The sequence below is a fragment of the Lithobates pipiens genome, unplaced genomic scaffold, assembly GCF_037356315.1.
Source record: "Lithobates pipiens isolate NorthernLeopardFrog02 unplaced genomic scaffold, aLitPip1_a1.2 Scaffold_23, whole genome shotgun sequence".
NCBI classification, from domain to species: Eukaryota; Metazoa; Chordata; class Amphibia; order Anura; family Ranidae; genus Lithobates; species Lithobates pipiens.
Window position 1 is genome coordinate 191,281,723 of NW_027507785.1, and position 14,081 is coordinate 191,295,803.

General features: G+C 41.5%; 1 protein-coding gene across 1 annotated transcript in view; it reads left to right on the forward strand.

Moving 5' to 3' along the window:
• Positions 1 to 14,081, forward strand: part of LOC143928079 (coagulation factor XIII B chain-like) — a 508,518-nt gene that overhangs the window by 363,720 nt on the left and 130,717 nt on the right. Inside the window, exon 7 of the mRNA XM_077452694.1 lies at positions 1,323 to 1,502. Coding sequence (XP_077308820.1) covers positions 1,323 to 1,502 — 180 coding nt within the window. The remainder of the gene's footprint in view (positions 1 to 1,322; positions 1,503 to 14,081) is intronic.

Below are 14,081 nucleotides of genomic sequence, written 5' to 3' on the forward strand. Positions count from 1 at the left end.
CACTTATCCCAAGACCTCAGATCTGTAGCTATCCCCTAAAGCTCCATTTAGAACCACCCTCTGTGTCGCCACACTAAGTTTAATTTCACTTGACTTCATTGCTTTTAAAAGTAAAATAAAGTGCAAAAACAGAAGGCACTCAAAATACCTTGCACTATCGCCCACATTCCCCGCACACCCTCTCTGATACTAAAAATAAAAGTTTTGAAAATACATCCAAATGCCAAATTGGCCTAGATGTAGAGTCAGTGGTTTTGGGAATAGAAGTAGTATAGGGCTATCATCTCCACATACAGGTTCTATACAAAAAAAGTAGTGGTAGGGCCATACACAGCTGAGGGCAGGCTTGTCTGCAATTCTTTGTCCAGAGTGTCTGACCAACCTAGTCTCAGCATTCAGATGAGTTAATTGGCTGACTAGATCATGAAGCCAGCATCATTTTTTTTTTTTTTTTTTTTTTACACACAGAACGGCATAGTGTGTATGTTGTTTAACATTCAAAAAGCAATGTATCATACTGTGTATATATATATATTATACTTCATGTCCATGGGCCATGAAGACCCCTTTCACACTGAGGCAGTTCTCAGGCATTTTAGTGCTAGAAATGGCTCCTGTAATGTGCCTGAAAACTTCCTCCTATTCATTGCAATGGGTGCTTTCAAAACCTGGGCGGTGTGCTTGCGGGACGTTAGAAAAAATCCTGCATCTCTGGGGCGGTTTGAGAGCACTCCAAAATGCCCCTGCCCATTGCAATGAATAGGCAGCGCTTCTGTAAGCACCACAACATGGGAGTTTTTAACCCTGCTAGCGGCTGAAAAGCACCACTTAAACAGCTGCAAAGCGCAGCTAAAACGAGCTGCGCTTTACCTCAAACGCACGGGCAGCCTGGGTGTGAGAGGGCTCTTGGTTTTCATTCATGTAATTCATTATGACAGTTTTTCTTGTAGCTTCTGTTATCAACATTGGGCTCAGGCAGTAGATGAAAAAGATTTACAGGATAACAATTCTGCTCTAACAGGGAGGAAATAAAAAATAAACAAATCTCAAACAATCCATTAGTTGTAAGGCTACATTATTATAACAAGTCAAGAATTTGGAATTAGATTAATACAGATCTGCATTGGTAATTGGTTGATTTATTGTGGCAATTCTTCAGTCTGACTGTACCCTGCCTAGGAATCAGAAAGGACATGAACTGGGCTTTGAATAACTATCTTTATAATAATTACCAAATTATTGACTAATGCATTGATTTAAAAAATTATATTTTGCTTTCCAGATTGTTGAACATCTATATATTTTGTACTGAATTTCTCTAGGCTCCTGTGTTCTACAACAAGCAGAAATGGCTAATAATAATATTCATTACAACAAAAGAACTGAGATTGAAAATGGACAAACTATTCAATTTGAATGTGTGGAAGGAATGGTATCAGAAAATGACCTGCAAACAACATGTAGAAATGAACAAATAAATTACCCAAAATGTTCTGCTGGACGTAAGTTTCTTATACATTCATATTCTGTTTTCACCAGACAATCACTTTTTTTCTTAATTTATTGATATATTATTTCAATGCCCTTACATATCTAGTATGCTATAAAGTATCTTTTAAGTTTTAAATATAGAAGAAATGTATTATCAGAGGGATTTTTAAAGGCACCCACACTACATTATACAATTTATATAGTAAATTAAAGTCAAAATAAAAACAAAACACATAATACCATGATTAAACATATCCAATTATCATAGTGTACTTAATATATTTAGCATTTTTCAATTTTTTTTTTTCATTTACAAACTTTTGTTGGGTTGTACAAAAAATAACATCAGTACAAAAGTACAGTATATAAAACAGTACAAAAGTAAACAAAGTACAGTATATAAAATAACATAGGAAAACAATGAGGTTGATGAAGCTATCAAAGCCTGGTAATAAGACTAAAACCCCTTTCACACTGAGGCATTTTCAAGCGCTTATGGGCTAAAAATAGCACCTGTAAAGCACCTGAAAAACACCTCCTCTGCAGTCCCAGTGTGAAAGCCTGAGTGCTTTCACACTGAAGAGCTGCGCTGGCAGGACGTTAAAAAAAAAAAAAAGAGTCCTGCAAGCAGCAACTTTGGGGCGTTGGAGGAATGTATACACAGCTCCTCCACTCTCCTCCACTGCTCCTGACCATTGAAATGAATGGGCACTGCTGCCAAAGCGCATGCAAATCGATTCAGCAGCGGTGCTACAGAGGAACATTTAACCCTTTATTTGGCCACTAGCGGGGGTTAAAAGTTTTGCTAAAACTAGCAGTGTTTTACCATCAATGCCTGCCCAGCTTGAAAGCAGCCAAAGAGTACATTCCTTCAAAATTATCATATTAGAATGACTTGGAAATAAAACATATTTACCAACTTATAAGGTGACACTGTGAAATAGGATGGTCTTAAACAGGTCAAGAGGTTTAACATTCTCCACTGATAAAGATACAGTAAGTGAATAAGTTAAATAAAAAAAAGAAGGGCAATATCAAAACCAACGGATGCAAATAGCAATCTACCCATTCCCCTAGATCCCCTATTCCAGCTACAATCAGATGGCCCTGACTTGTGGATATCGGGGAGATGGTGGAACACTGGAATGATTGGATCCTCAACATATAGGTATTCCAATGTCTTATGGGATAATACACCTATTCTTTCCCCCTCTACAAGACAGGGCGGAAAAAAAAATGACAGTGGGATTAGAAGACAAGGGAGAATAGGTGGTGGATTAACTTAATGGCTTCACAGCAATATCGCTCTCTAGTAAGCACCGCCACTACTCCTCCTTTGTCAGCCTCTTTAATGATTAACTGTTTAGAATCCTTTAGATGCTGTAAGGCTATACTTTCTTGTTCAGAAATGTTAGAGGCTTGAGAAGTTAGGGATTTTTTCTGCAGATTTAATAACTATTTATTTTCTTACATCAGGGGACAAAGAGCCATAGTAATAACTATGTGGGTTATATCGGCCTATCAGGTGCTGGACACTGGCACGCCCCTTAAGGCGTGAACTTCCCCCATATAACCCCTCCCACTACTGGGAGTCCTCAGTTTTTTTGCCAGTGTCTAAGGTGTTGGGCAGGTGTAAGGATGTGTGTACTGAGCTGCACCGCCAGTAATCCTTTGATGAGAGCCAGCCATCCTGACCGGATCCATTCTGATGTCTCCATAATGTACTAAATGAATGGTACCTGGGCCTCATCATCGGAAGACACAAGGTTTTGCTTGCAAATGCTTTAAGAGCTGGTAAGGATTGTGGGATAAGGTAGGGCAGATTTTCTCAGAAATTTCTCCTTCCATGTATTGTGTTGTCATGTCTATGTGTCACCACTGGAGGCTGTATTGAGCACTCACCATTCTGACGCTGGAAACAGCAGAAGCTCTACTCTCCTCTCAGTTCATGCCAGCTCAGACCCTCAGGTATGAATGGGGGTCTGATCACTTCCTGGGCCCCCAGATTGACGATTTTGATCTATTTGAATGCCAGCCAGCTGCCTCTTTTTCTTTATTAAAAAAAAAATATATTTTTTTGGCAAGTCTCGGCCGCTCGCCAAGTGGAGGATTTATCCCCCCCCCCGTCGCCGCCCGCCATGATGCCGGTGCTTACCCGGGAGATTCACTTCCCTGTTTGAAAGAGGAAGGGGGCTCCGTTTTCACGTGGGGGCATGGCTAAACGGCGTCAGACACCGGCCACACGTGCAGGAAGTAGTTTAGCGCTCAGCATGAGAAGCTGCTGCCTGGCGGCGGAAGGACAGAGCAAAGTGGTTGCTGGTCAGGTTTGGTGACACAGGCATTTCCCTTTTGACAACATTGTAGTGTAATGCTAGGATTAATAGCAGTTATTGTACTGTACTATAGCCTAGCAAGTGAAACATTCTTTTGCTGGTACTGCCTCTGCTTTGTACTGTAAGCTATGAGTGACAAAGGGACCAGGAACTCCTCTAAGGGGTTAATGGTATACAACAAACTAAAAACCCTTCCAAAAGAATGTTTTCCTCTCCTGAGAGGTAAAAAGAAAAATACGGCCAGTCAGATGAGCCTTCAAGGGTAGAACACTTCTGTCCCTGTGTATTTCATACAAACAGTTTTTTTTCTTCTAACATTTAAAAGATTATTGCTATGATGTCTCTCCATAGTAGAACTAAACATAGCAGATTCCCATCTAGTCCTCTGGGCCATTTTGTTGAGATGCAGGAGGCTGGGGATCAGGTAGATCTTACCAAATATTGGAAGATACTTATTTTTCCTCTTCGGAAGAACCTAACAGGGAGGGAGTAGCCGCACAAGTCAGGTGTTTGTTTACTCCCTTACTTAACACTTTTGTTGCCTGCAGCACAGGCTCTTGAGGTATCTACCTCTAATAGGGTTCATTTGAACCTGCCCCACCTGGGGATGTTTTTCTTATTCATGCATAGCTATGCATTCTGAATGTTAGCATTTCTATGAAAGAAATGGGGGTTTCCAGCTATTAAGGCTGCAATCACCTCAGTGAGCAGAGTCTCACATGTCCAGTAGATAATGCACTGATGTTAAAGGATCCAGCAAGTTAAGGTTGGATTTTCCTTTTAAAGACAAGATGTCTTTTGCTGTTCTGGCTGCAATAGGAGTAGCTCAGTCCATTAAGCCTTTAACGTCTGCTCCACTATTTACTCGATCGTTTAAGCCCTATGGCTTATACTTGGACTAGTGCATTCTTGCAGAGGTCCTTGGCTGAAATATTGATCAGCTGAAGCACCAGGTGAAAACCCTTAGCCAGTCTGTGTCTCTTCCTGGGCTACGACTATTTGGAGTGGATAAGTACACCCAAAAGGGGTAAAGTTCTCTTTACCAGTAAAAGGAGGTTCAAACAGTTCTCCTTTAAACATGCAGCCTCTCCTATGCCTAGGGTATCTGCTTTTAGGTAATCTCGACGGTCTCAATCGCCATGTTCAGGAGAAAGTTCCCAGGGGCAGCACCAGGATCTTGGGGCAAAAAGCCCATAAAGCAGAATGCTAAGGCCTTCTCATGAAAGAGCAGGGGGATTTCTGCAATTTTTTTTTCTCTCTAGGTTACATATAGAGTTTCAAGAGCCCGGATGGCACCAGTCGGCTTTCGATCTGAGGGTCCGGGGTTCGGGTCATGTTTGGGTGCTGCCTGTGGGGTCCTTGGGGTTGCTTTTGCGGCAGTCTTTATGCAAGAGTTTGTCTCCTCAGATAATGCTCCTAAGGCTGCAGGAAAAAAAAAAAAAGAGATGTCTCTCTTTCTGGTCTCTGGATCAGCTGTTATCCCAGTCAGTGATATCAGAGATTCCCTTAGTGGAACAGTTTTTTTTTTTTTTTTTGGTTCAAACCTTTTAATGTCCCAGAGCCAAACAGAGAGGTAAGACCCATTCTTGATCTCGGAGATCTGAATCGGCACTTAAACATCCAATCCTTTCATAATTCATTCAGCTGTGTCCATCCTGCAAGGAGGGGAGTTGCATATCTCCACGTGCCAAAGTTTCCCGCTTACCAAGAATTTCTGCGGTTTGAAATATAACATTTTAAGGGCTCAAGGCATAGCGGTCCTAGCCTATTAGAAGATTTACTTTTAATAGATCATTCAGTCTCGGGTCTAAAACCAGAGTCTGATCTCAGCTGTAGATATCTGAAATCTCTAGTTTGGATTCTCAGCCTAGGAAGATGCTCCTTAAAACTATCAAGGAGGTTACTTGGGGGCTGGTTATAGATACCATACAGAAGAAGTTATTCTTACCCGAGACGAGAATCAGTTCCATTGTAGGACTAATTCAACTTATCAGGATAAAGGAAAATTCCTTCATTTGCCTGCAGGAGATTTTTAGAGGAAATGGTAGCCTCCTTCAGGGTCGTCCCTTACGCGCAGTTTTATTCAAAGACTACTTCAAGACACCATCCTCTTGGTCTGGAATAAAGAGGATTCAGGCCTTGTTTCCAATACGCTTGGCTCCCGACCTAGCTCAGAGCCTAAATTGGTGGTGGTTATCCAGCAGGAGGGAAAATCTTTATCCTGCAAGGTGTTAACCACAGATGGCAGCCTTCTAGGCTGGGGAGCAGCCCTGAAAGAAGATTCTGTCCAGGAGAGATGGTCCAGGTTAGAGGACCTTGCCTATCAACTTTGTTGGACATTTCAGGCAGTACATCTGGCCATAGAATCTTGGCGGTCAGATTACAGGACTGTCCTGACAGGGTTCACCAGGGGAGGCAAGAGAAGTCATGTAGCCCAAAAAGAGGTGAATAATGTTCTAGCTTTGGCAGAACACAACACTCCTTGCCTGTTGGCAATTCTAATTTTTCAGGCGTACTACTTGAGACGCCAACAATTATTTCAGGGAGAATGATCTCTTCACCCGACATCTTCCTAGCATATGTCAGATGGGGTACTCCAGACATGAACCTATTTGCATCCAGATTCATTACGAAGGTCAACAACTTTATGTCGAACAAGGGGTCCGCTAGCAGTCGGAACAGACGCATTAGTCTTCCCAGGGGATCAGTTTTTCACTGATCTATGCATTTCCTCCAGTTCTGCTACTTCCACGCCTTCTCCGCAGGATTAAGCAGGAATAAAAGGGAGGTGATTCTGGTACCCCCAGCCGGGTCCCAGAAGATCTTAATTTATCGAGATCATAAAGATGGCAGTAGGAGTCCTTTGGACTCTGTCATTATAGCCAGACCTTCTTGCACAAGGTCCGGTATTTGATCCTACTTTACGGACAAGGAGTTTAACAGGTTTGACTGTTGAATCCCAATCTATAAAAAAAATCATGGGTGATCTCCTTCAGTAGTGTTAACTTTGACTAAGCCCAGGAAGCCGGCTTCCAGAATCACTTACTATAGAATCTGGAAGGCATAGGTTTATTGGTATAGATCCAGGGGTTGGCACCCCAGGAAGTATGTCAATAGGCAGGATTCCTGCATATGGGATCTGAAATTAAGCTGGCCTTGACTTTTATCAAGAGCCAGATACAGGTCATGTCAATGTCTTTTCCTATGGCCTCTTGCTTCCCACTCTTGGTGCGTAGCTTTTTCAGGGGGTAACATGGTTTATTCCCCCTATCAAGGCACCTCTAAATCCTTAGTGTTTAAAATTGGTCTCATCGGCTTTGTTAAATCAGCCATTTGAACCTTACGAGAAATTCTCTTGGTTCTTTGACAAGAAAGATAATCTTTTTTGCTTGCCATTTCTTCTTCTATTGGAACTACCGGCTCTGTCTTGTAAGAGCTCTATTTCATCATGCATAAGGATGAGGTGGTTTTATGTCCTCATCCTGAATTCTTACCAAAAGTGGTGATAGGTTTAATTTAAACCAAGATATTATTGTTCCTTTTTTTCTCCACAGCAGTAATCTAGGGAAGAGAGCACTAAATTCTCTTGATGTAGTAAGAGTGATCAGAGTTTATTTAAAGGTGACCGCTCAGGTTCGCAAAACACAGGTTTTGTTTGTACTGCTGGAGGGTCTAAGATGTGGACAGGCAGCGTCAAGATCCACTATTTCCAAGTGGATTTGTCAAGTGATTAGTCAAGCTTCAGCTTAAAGAACAAAATTCTTCCTTCTCAGATTAAGATCACACTCATCCAGGGCAATTAGTGTCTCTTGGGTGGTGCATCATCAGGCCTCTATGGCTCAAATCTGTAAGACCACAACTTGGTCTTCGGTTCAGACATTTATCCGATTATTATTATTATTATTATTTTTTTTTAATCGATATTAAAGATCATGAGGATATTGCCCTTGGGCACAGCATACACTGCAGATTGCAGTCCTCTGGCCTCCTGTTTTTTTTTTTTTGGTCTGTCTCCCCCCCCCCTTCAGTTTCCATTGCTATGGGACATCCCACATAGTTATTGCTATGGCTCTGTGTCCCCTTATGTAAGAAAAGAAAATAGAATTTTTATAACAGCTTACCTGTAAAATCTTTTTCTTTGATGTACATCAGGGGACACAGAGGTCCCTCCCTCCTTCTTATACACTTTCATTGCTTGGCTACAAAACTGAGGACTCCCAGTAGTGGGAGGGGTTATATGGGGGAAGTTATAACCCACATAGTTATTACGGATTTTACAGGTAAGCTGTTATAAAAATCCTATTTTTTCAACAATGGCCTGAAAATCATCCACAATAGAATTCCTAGTCTGTATAGGATAAAAAAAAAGTATCGCATTTAGATAATGCACTATGTGGAATGCCAAGAGGCCAATTTGTGACTCTGACTCCACTTGTTCTAAACACAGTTCAGCACTTAAATCTAGAAAATTGTACGAGTTAAAAGTAATATCCAAATCAACAAAAAAAGCATTGCTTACAGTCTGTGGGTTTTCTTCTTGTTCACCTTCATCCTTATCAAAGTGTTTCTGTAACAAAAGATTTCTAACAAGTGTATGGCAGGTCAGGCTGTGTTTGTGGGAGGAGTCAGGCTGCATAAAGCCTTTACTCCATTCCTCCTCTCCTGTCAACGTTTTGCTCACGTGCACGATCAATGGGTGTAATTTCCGAGTGACATTCTGATGTCACGTCCAGGTTTTGGATCAAGAGGGAGGTTGTGTGGGGGCTTTCTTTGCTTCTCCCCACTCTTGTTCAGGGCAATGGAATCTTCAGTGCCTTGCAGCAGTATTGCGGGAGGTCTTGTGTGCTAGGGGCGCAGGTAAGGGCGAGATGCTTCTCCCCACTGATTTTCACTTTGCTCAGGAGGTTTTGTAAAGAAGCTGTGCTAATGCTAGAGTTACTGCCCCTGACTAGCATTAGTCTTAGTGAGGTTGTTGTGCATGTATTTCAGGGTTAGCTGGGGGGTCTAGCATTAGGGCTTGTGTTCAGGGTCTAAAGTCTGTGACCCCTCAAAGCACCTTGTCCCCATGTTGATGCGGAGAAGGGCCTCATCCCCACAACCCTGGCCGGTGGTTGTGGGGGTCTGCGGGCGGGGGGCTTATCAGAATCTGGAAGCCCCCTTTAACAAGGGGACCCCCAGATCCCGGCCCCCCGTTTGAAATGATAAGGGGGTACAAAAGTACCCCTACCATTTCACAAAGAAAGTGTAAAAAATTAGTTAAATAAGACCAACACACTTTTGAAAAATTCCTTTATTAAAAGTAAAAAAAAAATAAAAAGATTCCAGTGGTGGTAATCCACTCTTGCTATCCAGCGACGGACGATCATCTCTCCGGGGTCCAGTGATGGCTCATCTGAATCAGCGCAGCGAATCCATCCATCTTCTGTCTCCACGGAGGAGACACTGCCGGGATTCCGGCAGCCTGACGTTTGTTATATGCGGAGGGCGGGGCCACCTGTCACCTGACCCTGCCCCCCTCTGACGAAGGGGAAACCCCGGCTTCCCCGTGAGATATGGGTGACCCTGCACCCCTCTGATGTAACACATGCAGGTTTCCGTTACATATATATATGTATTGAGGTGAGAGATCACTCTGTATATAGGTGATTTCGCACTTCTTAGATATTACACACAATTGTGTTTTGCATGTGTATAGAAGCACAGTGTTTTGCTATATTTGCACATTAATTTATGTATTGATTATAATTAGTCATTTATGTCACTTGATAGGCATTTTATTTTAAAAAGGTAGCGCTACATACTTTTTTATATATTTGATTAGCTAGTGTGGAGAGCATTATTTATGTTAGCAGCTTCCTTTAATATTTTATTTATTATTAGAGTAGGTAGATTTAAGATTTATTTTGGGGTTGTGCGCACTAGTGTCTTATTTGTAATGTCCTTCCCAGACCTCCAAAACAAATTTGAAAGTCCACAACAGTCTCTTTTTTACATATCTCCAATTTAAACATTATTTTTGCTCCATATCTCCTGCCATGGCCTTGGAAAAACCGAATGCCTTTGAGGTTCTATGTACCCATGGTCCTCATCAGAGAGGTCTCATATCCTCTATATACAGGATTCTTCATGACTCATTACCACCAACATTGGAGTCTCACCTCTATATGCGGAGATGGGCCAAGATTCTACCCACTCCTATATCTCTCCCTCAATGGCAGGGGATCTGGACTTCCATATCCAAAGCCTCGAGATGCGTGGAGAAGAGAGAGACAGCCTACAAGGTGTTGATGTTCTGGTACAAAACTCCTGAAGTTTTACATAAATATGATCCCACACTATCCCGACTATGCTGGAGATGCCTACAAGATGTGGGCACGCATTACCATATCTTTTGGGATTGCCCATTGATCACACCCTTGTGGTCTATGGTTCAATCCCTGCTCCAATCGGTATTAGAGAGAGATATTCCGCTGAATCCAACAAACTACTCACTGGGCCTTCCGGTCCCGGGTATCCCTAAATATGCTAAAAAACTGATTGGCCTTTATACTTCTGCTGCCAAAAGAGTAATACCTGCCAATTGGCTATCTCCTATACCTCCAACACAAGCTCAAGTAGTCTCAACGTGACGTATGGGTGACCCCGCCCCCCTCTGATGTAACGGAAACCTGCCTGTGTTACATCAGAAGGGTGCGGGGTCACCCATACGTCACAGGGAAGCCCGGGTTTCCCCTTGCGCCAGAGGGGGGGCGGGGTCAGGTGACGGGTGGCCCCGCCCTCCATATATAAGAAACGTCAGGCCGCTGGAATCCCTGCGGTGTCTCCTGTGTGGAGACAGAAGGATGGATTCGCTGCGCTGATTCAGATCAGCCATCGCTGGAGAGATGACCGTCCATCGCTGGATAGGAAGAGTGGATTACCACCGCTGGAATCTTTTATTTATTTTTTTTTTTTTAATAAAGGAATTTTTCAAAAGTGTGTTTGTCTTATTTAACTATTTTTTACACTTTCTTTGTGAAATGGTAGGGGTACTTTTGTACCCCCTTACCATTTCAAACGGGGGGGGGGCCGGGATCTGGGGGTCCCCTTGTTAAAGATTTCAGATTCTGATAAGCCCCCTGCCTGCAGACCCCCACAACCACCGGCCAGGGTTGTGGGGATGAGGCCCTTGTCCTCATCAACATGGGGACAAGGTGCTTTCAGGGGTCACAGACCCCAAAGCATCCTCCCCAATGTTGAGGGCATATGGCCTGGTACGGTTCAGGAGGGAGGGGGGGCCGCTCTCTCGTCCCCCCTCTTTTCCTGCAGCCTGCCAGCCTGCCAGATTTTTAGGGGGACCCCCACGTCAATTTTTTTTTTAATTTGACGTGGGGTTCCCCTTAATATCCATACCAGACCTGAAGGGCCTGGTAATTGAATTTGGGGAATCCCCACGCTTATTTATTTATTTTTATCAATGACTTTCATTGAGTGTTCTCTGTATTACGGAGCCGACAATTCATAATAGCTGCGAGTGATTTTAAAGGACTTTTTTTCCTGCATAAATGACACTTTGTGCAGGGACAGTTCTAAGCACCAGAAAAATGAGCCCCTTCACAGGCATAGTATAGACACCCCCCCTACGAAATTTAAAGGAATATTACACTTTTATTGTTTCACTTTAATCATTAAAATCACTGCTCCCGAAAAAACTGCCGTTTTTTAAAACTTTTTTTTGCATTGATACCTGTCCCCTTTTTAGGACAGTAACTTGCAAATTAGTCTTTAAAATGAGCACTTTAGATTTTGAACGTTGGAGTCCCATAGACTTTAATAGGGTTCTAAAGTATGCTATATACTAGCTCCGTCAAATCTTCTTTATACATTCGACAGACACCATAAGCCTTCAAAGACAGATTCGAGCGTAATTCATGTGGATTTTCGGACTAATGCAATTTTTGAACGAAAAACGAAATAAATAAAAACAAATTTTTGGGAGTAAATAAATTAAGTTTTCGGACGAAAACGAAATTCCGAAACAAAATATTTTACTCTGCACATGTCTAGTATTCGTAGCTATTATATGAAAAAGTAAGTAAAAAGAAGAAAGAAAAGAAGAGTAGAAGAAGATAAGAAGAGAGAGTGAGTGAAAGAAAAGAAGATAAGAAAAGTTTCTCCTGGTATTGGTCCAGCCCCCGCCCCAGAAGCACCTAGAAGTAAAAAAGATAATAGTAAAAGGATGTAAGGAGTATCAATTAGGCATCAACAATGATAGATCAAAGTTTGTAGATAGAAGGTGCTTAACCCATGGTTGCCAGATTTTTATGTATTTTTTTCTTATTATCCTCAATAGATGACATTTTATTAAAGATAAGAGCCCTATTCATTCGATGTTTAGCTTCGGCCACAACCAACGTCTGGGATTTCCATGCCTTGGCTATGGTTTGTTTAGCTGCAGTTGTGAGATGTACTAGTAATTGAAATTGAGTCCGGGTAAGTCCAGGAGGCTTAAGATTTAGAAGTGCTATGGCCGGGTCTGGAGATATTGGAGTTTCCAAGGCTTTAGAAGCCATATCAAAAAATGTTATCCAGAAGGTTTGAACAATTGGGCATTGCCACCAAATGTGAAAGTGGGTACCTGATGACGAGCATCCTCAAAAACATGTTGTTGGGTAAGAGTGGATAAATTTAGCTATTCTGGCTGGCACCAAATACTAACGAGCTAGGACTTTAAAATTGGTTTCTATTGGTTAGCAATTTGGAGAGGAGTTTTTTGTGGCTAACCATATACTGTTCCATTCATGTTTACTAAATGTTCTATTCAAATCGAGTGACCATTTCATAGTGTAGGAAGGTAGAGTGCCAATAAGAATAGAGTTAAGCTGTTTATATAAAAAAGAAATCAGTCCTCTAGTATGAGGGTCACTTTTGCAAATTCTTTCAAATTGTGATAATTGATTAAGTATTGACCCCGTTTTGATAAGCGGTGTATAAAAATTTTTGATTTGTAAATAGCGGAAAAGCTCAGTGTTAGGGAGCTTATAAATCTCACATAGAGTGGGGAAAGTATGAATAGAGTTGGTGGATACTAAATTGTGAAAACGAACCAAATTTTTTGAAGACCAGGCTATAAATGATTTTGGAAATTTCCAGGCAGGATAGAAAGCAGGGTTCTTAATGAAGGAGAGGAGGGGATTATGTGGGGATTGAAGTTTAAGAGAACTTCTGAATTTGTCCCATATAAGAAGGGAATGCTTGGTTATGGGGTTGGAGATATCAGTTCTATCTTTGGGGGCTTATCATAACAGGTTAGACACAGAAATGGGGTCAATGTCAATAGATTCAATAGCAACCCATAATGGAGATTCAATGCTCGTATGATATTTAGGTAATTGCGATAGTTGCGCTGCATAATAGTATGAAGAGAAGTTAGGTAATCCTGATGCACTACTAAGTTTATCCAAAAAGAGTGTTGACTTTGGAATACATGGCTTAGTTTCACCCCATATAAAGGACATGACTGTTATAAAAGTCTTTGAAAGTAGGACGGTAATGAAATAGGAAGTACCCTAAATAGGTATAAACATTTTGGTAAGACATTTTTATGGCATTAATCCTCCCTAGCCAAGATAAGGGGAGAGAGGACCATTGTTTCATTAAGCCTGTAGTATATTTTAATAATGGTAGATAATTTGTTGTAAACAGATTTGAAAATGAGGATGTGAGTTGTATTCCTAGGTATGGAAAGAATTGTGTTACCCAATTAAATGGTAGTGAAGTTTGGGCTTGCTGTAGTTCATCTTGTGACAGGGAAACATTAAGTGCATTAGATTTCTGAGGGTTAATGTGGAGTCCTGAGATATGGGCAAATTTATCTAAAATGTCGAGAAGATTAGGAGCAGAGATATGAGGATGGGTTAAGAAGATTAGTATATCGTCTGTGAAGACATATTTTATGCTGATGTCCACCTAATTCCACTCCTTTGATATTGGGATTATTTCTAATTAAATGAGCCAAGGGTTCGATAAGTAGGGCAAAAAGTAAAGGGGATAATGGACAACCCTGTCTGGTCCCTCTTCTAATTTCTATCATGTTTGATTTGTAACCCATATACAGTATTTAATGTATGCCCTCGGATTGTTGTATAAGGAAGAGACCCAAGATAAATAAATATTACCGAAACCCCATTTTTTGAGAATAAACTGCATATATGGCCAGGTTACCGAATCAAATGCTTTCTTTATGTCTAAAGATAGGAAGCAGGTTGGAATATGCCT